This window comes from Lynx canadensis, chromosome D4 (assembly GCF_007474595.2).
Source record: "Lynx canadensis isolate LIC74 chromosome D4, mLynCan4.pri.v2, whole genome shotgun sequence".
Classification (NCBI taxonomy): Eukaryota; Metazoa; Chordata; class Mammalia; order Carnivora; family Felidae; genus Lynx; species Lynx canadensis.
Window position 1 is genome coordinate 11503980 of NC_044315.2, and position 6228 is coordinate 11510207.

General features: G+C 39.2%; 1 protein-coding gene across 4 annotated transcripts in view; it reads left to right on the forward strand.

Annotated features, from left to right (window-relative positions):
• Nucleotides 1-5963, forward strand: part of PIP5K1B (phosphatidylinositol-4-phosphate 5-kinase type 1 beta) — a 313786-nt gene extending 307823 nt beyond the window's left edge. For 3 of the 4 annotated variants that reach the window (XM_030294332.1, XM_030294331.1, XM_030294328.1), the window contains exon 14: nt 5646-5963. In XM_030294332.1, coding sequence (XP_030150192.1) covers nt 5646-5681 — 36 coding nt within the window. In that variant the 3' untranslated portion in view covers nt 5682-5963. Of the gene's footprint in view, nt 1-151; nt 885-5645 lie in introns of those variants that run through there. The other variant, XM_030294329.1, reaches the window with a different exon arrangement.
• Nucleotides 5964-6228: the final 265 nt, after the last annotated feature.

Below are 6228 nucleotides of genomic sequence, written 5' to 3' on the forward strand. Positions count from 1 at the left end.
TAATGCACCCTGACTTCTACCCGCACATTTCCCAGGCACAAGGCTTAGGCCTAATAATGACCTTGCGTTCCCTTTCGTGAGGAACAGTTATAAATCCATGCCAAAACTTAGGTTTACAGCTGCCTTTTTTTTTTTTTTTTAACCTCCCCAGTAAGTGAAAATGGTGACCATTCCACAGTTGTGGAAGAGAAGTTTCTCCACTCCGAAATTACCCAGAGGAACTCGGCTGACCCTCCTGGCACACAAGAAACAATCAAGTGGATTTAGGAGTTTGCAAAGTGTGGGGGGAACCTTGGTCCATAGGCTGATCAGCAAATGTGATGTGAAAACCATCACACCATTCTATCATTTGCTGTTGCTTGCTGAACTGCGAAGAACTTCATGAACTATATTTAAGCTGCTTTCTAGGCCATTGCCAATCACCATTTTGGACTTGGAAGTGCTATTTTCCTATTGACGCTTGCATTATTTCATTTTGCATGCATCCAGTGGTTATACATGAGCAACATATGTAATCTGCTTATTTTTTAAAAAAATCCATCCATGCAAAATGGTAAATAAAGTATAAATTCTGCTCTTTTTTGCAAAATGATAATCATAGCCCATGTCATTAAAAGTTTAAATTGGTTTCATATCAAGATCAGTGTAATAGGTCTGCATATACTTTATAGGAAACTAGCTTCTATAAAGATTTTTTCACTGTTTACTAGTGAAATGAGAAAAGCAAAGCTATTTATAAAAGGCCTTATGTCGTGTACATACGTTGTCTTTGAAATATTTGTGATTTAGTTTATTGCTTGTATAAGAGAAATTATATAATTTATTTAGTAAATACTATTGTAAACTATAGTTTTATTGAGAGAAATAAAATATTTTGTTCTCAATTGTGGTGGGACATTAATGCTGATGGTTTATGGTCTTTACATTTATTAGTTAAAAACAGATAACCTAGGGTGCCTGGGTGGCTCTGTCAGTTAAGCTCTGACTTTGGCTCAGGTCATGATCTCACGGTTCAGGAGTTCAAGCCCCTCATCAGGCTCTGTGCTGACAGCTCAGATTCTAGAGCCTTGCTTCAGATTCTGTGTCTCCATTCCTTCCTCCCTGTCTCTCTCTAAGATGAAGAAACATTAAAATTTAAAAAAACACATAACCTAGATATTTCTCCATTTTTAGACATTCAGGGATCCTATATCTCTCATGATCAAAGCAGAGAACATTCTCTGGATCCTGAGAGAAGATACAGTAGATTCTGCTCAACTTGTTCAAGAGAATTTCTCAAACATCCTGGTGGATTAGGGTGCACTATCTTATACTAAGTAACAAATAATCCCAAAATCTCTGGATAGGGGAACCAGAGCAGCCCCTTCTAGAACATGGCATTTGTATGGCAGAAGACAAAAAAGTGACAGTGGAAGCAGGCAAGAGGAGCTCATAAAGCTTCTGCTTAGATGTAGCTTACATTCCCTTGAATGTCACCTTGTGACATGGCACTGGCCCAAGTAAACGACACTGACAGGACTGATGCCAGAGGAATGGGAAGTCTACTTCTCACCGAGGAATTGACTCGGCAAAGAGGTACGGTGAGTATTTTAAGCTATTATTGCATCTACACCATCTCATGGGTTTCCCCAGCAGCAGAGGCTTACGATGGAGAAACACATCATTGGAAAGCAGAATGACAAAGGCTACAGGAAGCCATTCCTGATGATTAAGATGCTCAGTGTAAAATACTTCAAGTTCAAGCCAACAGATTCTTAAAGGCAAACATGGTATTCACTTTTGTAAATACAACCTAAAGCCATGGTTCCTCAGTGTAAGTAGTAATTTTACCTGCAGAGTTGGTGCTGGGCATCTATCCTGGGTTGGGATTTCAACATAGAATTCTCATGAAGCCAACAGCTGAGGACCCTTTCCCTCTTTCCCTAATATTCCTGTCCTAATGAATTCCCCCACCTCAGGTAGAGGTTTACCTAGCTGAAATGCCACTCTCCCCTCACCCCAATTTGTAAATCTACCCATATCTGGCCTACAGACTCTTCCATGTGCCCTCCCCTGGTGCCATCAATGCCTCTCCATCGGTGTCCCGAAATTCACTTCTTACGACTTCTATCATCCTGGATTCGTTTTGCCAGTTCTTGTATTTCACATAAATGGGATCATATGGCATGTACTTTCTATCCGGTTTTTTGGTGTCCCTGTTCAACACTATTTAAAATTCATTTCCTTTTATGTAGCAGAGGCTCATTCTTTTTCACTACCGAGTAGCATTCCATTGTATGAATTCCACGGTTTTCTACACAGTTGCCGATTGGCATGTAGGCTGCCTCCGATTTAAGACTATAAACAAGCATGAACTTTGGAAGATGGATGACAAGAACTCCTAGACCTCTTCCTTCACACAGCTGCTAGACGCAGACAATTTTGACTTCTAGCACCTGTACTGGATATGGAAGAATATTCCGTGAGGAATATCCCTATCAGGAAGGAGATGATCATCCTCTAATTTGCCTAGGACAGCCTGAGATTATGCCCGACTCTCAGGCATGACGACAGTACATTCTTTTACTCTCCCCACTCTTGCATTTAGACCACCACGATATTACTTTACCAAAGGAGAGAGTTTACAGATCATAACATTGGCGATCTCCCGGCGGTTGACTTAGCCAGGGCACCGTACAATGAGTTTCAGCTACCAAGCCTTCCCCTGTCACCAGTGCTCATGGCATTTAGTCCCCACTCTTCATGAGCAGGCAGCTAAGGATCAAGAAACATCTGAGGAAATTCTCTAAAACAGAACAAACATACCCACAGAAAACTGAGGACAGAGAGAGAAACAGAGTATATGAAGCAAATTTGGAGGAGCCTGGCTGGCTCAGTCAAACGTGCAATTCTTAATCTTGGGGTTGTGACTTTGGGCCCCACAGTGAGTGTAGAGATTACTTGAAAATAAAATCTTTAAAAAAAAAAAACAAAACAAAACAAAACTTCGAGACAAACAAGAATTACCATTACATCTTTATAGGTAACAAATTATATGGCATCCATTAAACAAGATCACGATGTTATTACAAAAATGAACATTCACAAAACATCAAAGAGCTCTTGGAAAGTCAAAGCATAATGGTGGAAAGTAGAAATTAAGAGAATGATTGGGGTGCCTGCCTTGTTCAGTTGTAGACTATGTGACTCTTGGTCTCATGGTCCTAAATTCAAGCCCCATTGGGCATAGAGCTTACAAATAAACAAAAAAAAAAAATTGATTGGAAGATAAGACTGAGGAAACATCCAAACAATTTTTTAAAAGAGGAAAAAGAATTTCAAAATTTTACCGACTATTCCACCAGATCATCTATCCAATGTTAATTCCACAAAGAGAAAACATAGACCATGGAGGTAAAGAAGCCTTCAAACAAATAATTTAAGAAAATTTCTTCAAACTCAAAAACATGACTTCCCAGATTGAAAGGGAATGAATGCCCATAAAGACGGACAAAAATGAACCTGACCATGCAATTTCCAGCCACCAGGGATGATCATGAGACTCTTTAGACCTTCAGAGACTGAAATTAATTTTGTATAAAGCTCAAGGGTCAGAATTGAATCAAAGTTATCAACAGCATCACTGGAAGCTAGAAGCTAATGGAGCCTTCAAACTTCTGAGAGGAATTTATTTCTAATCTATAATCCTATACCCTGTATGTTACTTGGGTTTCTCTCGACAAATAGGAGCGACATAGACATAGCTAATCGATTTAAGAAATTGGCTCACATGATTGCGAGAAAAGGCCACTGTGAAATTCAAATGGCAGGTTAGCAGGCTGGATACGAAGGTGTTGATAGAATAGTTGTGAGGCATCCTTTCTTCTTTTCTAGAAGACATCACTTTTTCCTTAAAGGCCATCTCTTGATTGGATGAGGTCCATCCATTTGGCGAGGGTAATTTTCTTTACTTAAAGTCAACTAATTATGGTACTATGCTAAGCAAAATACGCCAGTCAGATAAAGATAAATACCATGTGATTTCATTCATTTGGATTTTAAGAAACAAAGCAGATGAACATAGGGGCAGTGGGGGGAAGAAAGGGAGGCAAGCTGTAAAAGACTCTTAATGATAGAGAACAAACTGACAGTCGCTGGAGGGGAGGTGGGCTGGGAATGGGCTAAATGGGGGATGGGCATTAAGGAGGGCACTTTGTTGTGATGAGTACTGGGTGTTGAATGTAAGTGATGAATCACTAAATTCTACTCCTGAAACCAATATTACACTATGTTAACTAACTTGAATTTAAATAAAAACCTATCAATATAAATTACTGTTTAAACAAAGTCAACTAATTACAGACCTACAACCACATCCACAAAATATTTTTCAGCAATACCTACATCAGTGATTAAATAACTGGGTACTCTACCCTAGGCAAGTTGGGATGTAAAATTCACGACCACCTCATCAAGACAAAAAGTTTCTGCACAGCAAAGGAAATGACAAAACTAAAAGGCAGCCTGTGGAATGGGAGAAGATACTTGCAAATGACCTATCAGATCAAGGGTTGGTATCCAAAATCTATAAAGAACTTCTCAAACTCAACCCCCCGAAAAACAAATCATTCAGTGAAAAAAAAGGGCAAAAGACATGAACGCTTTTCCGAAGAAGACATCCAGATGGCTAACAGGCACATGAAAAGATGCTCAACGTCATTCACCATCAGGGAAATACAAATCAAAACCACACTAAGACACCACCTCACACTGGCCAGAGTGGTTAAAATTAACAACTCAGGAAACGAGATGTTGGCGAGGATGTGGAGAAAAGGGAACCCTTTTGTGCAGTTGGTGGGAATGCAAACTGGTGCAGCCGCTCTGGAGAATAGTGTGGAGTTTCCTCCAAAAATTAAAAATAGAACTAGCCTACAAGCCAGCAATTGCACTACTAGGTATTTATCCAAAGAATACAAAAATGCTGATTCCAAGGGTCACATGCACCCCAATGTTTATAGCAGCACTATCAACAATAGCCAAGCTATGGAAAGAGCCCAAATGTCCATCGACTGATGAATGCATAAAGAAGATGGTGTGTGTGTGTGTGTGTGTGTACATACATGAATACATATACATATATATACACAAATATATGTATATAATGGAATATTGCTCATATTACTCAGCAATCGAAAAGAATGAAATCTTGCTATTTGCAACAATATGGATGGAACTAGAATGTGTTATGCTTAGTGAAACAAGTCAGAGAAAGACAAATATGGCATGATTTCACTCCTGTGAAATTAAACAATATAGATGAACCTAGGGGAAGGGAAGGAAAATAAGATAAAAACAGAGAGGGAGGAAAACCCTAAGAGGCTCTTAAATACAGAGAACAAAATCAGGGAGGGGTGGTGGGTGGGAGGATGGGCTAAATGGGTGATGGGCATTAAGGAGGGCACCTGTTGGGACAAGCACTGGGTGTTCTATGTAAGTGATGAATCATTCAATTCTATTCTTGAAATCAGTATTACACTGTATGTTAACTAATTTGGGTTTAAGTAAAGTTCTTAAAAAATAAAAATAAAATTACCACACCCTGAAAAAATATTATGTAAGAATAGAATAATCTATACAAAAATAACTTCCATCTTCCTTTTACCTAGAAGCTTCAAAATGTGTGTTTTGCCAAAATGAGATAATGAACCAAGAGAAAGAATGCCATGAAAATGAAAGGCATAAGATCCAGAAAATAGGACAAACAACCCAAGAGGGAGGTGAAAGGAATCCCCCAAGATGAAGGTAAAGGGATATCCCAAGATGTCAATAATGGAGAAGATCCAAAAAACAGTCAAGATTAGAGGTCAGATGGCTCTGGGCACCAGTTCTCCAAGAAGGTGAAGATACCCAGGAGATTTGTAAAATGAGGGCATAAAACTTTAACTCTCCATACCCTGGAATTGATCCTGGAGTTGGACCGGGGGTGGGGGGTGGGGGGAGCTTTGGATGACATTAGCAGAAAAACTGGAGAAATCTGAATAAAGTTTGGCAATTAATTAACAGTGTTGATGAAGGTTCATCTCTCAGTTTGGGCAAAGCAATCATAGTTCTAGAAGATGTTAACAGTAAGAGAAACTAGGTCAAGGGTATACAGGAACTATATTCTATCTTTGCAAATTTTCGGTGTATCTAAACTGATTCCCCCCCCCCAAAAGTATATCAAGACTGAAAAATACATGGTCAAAAGAT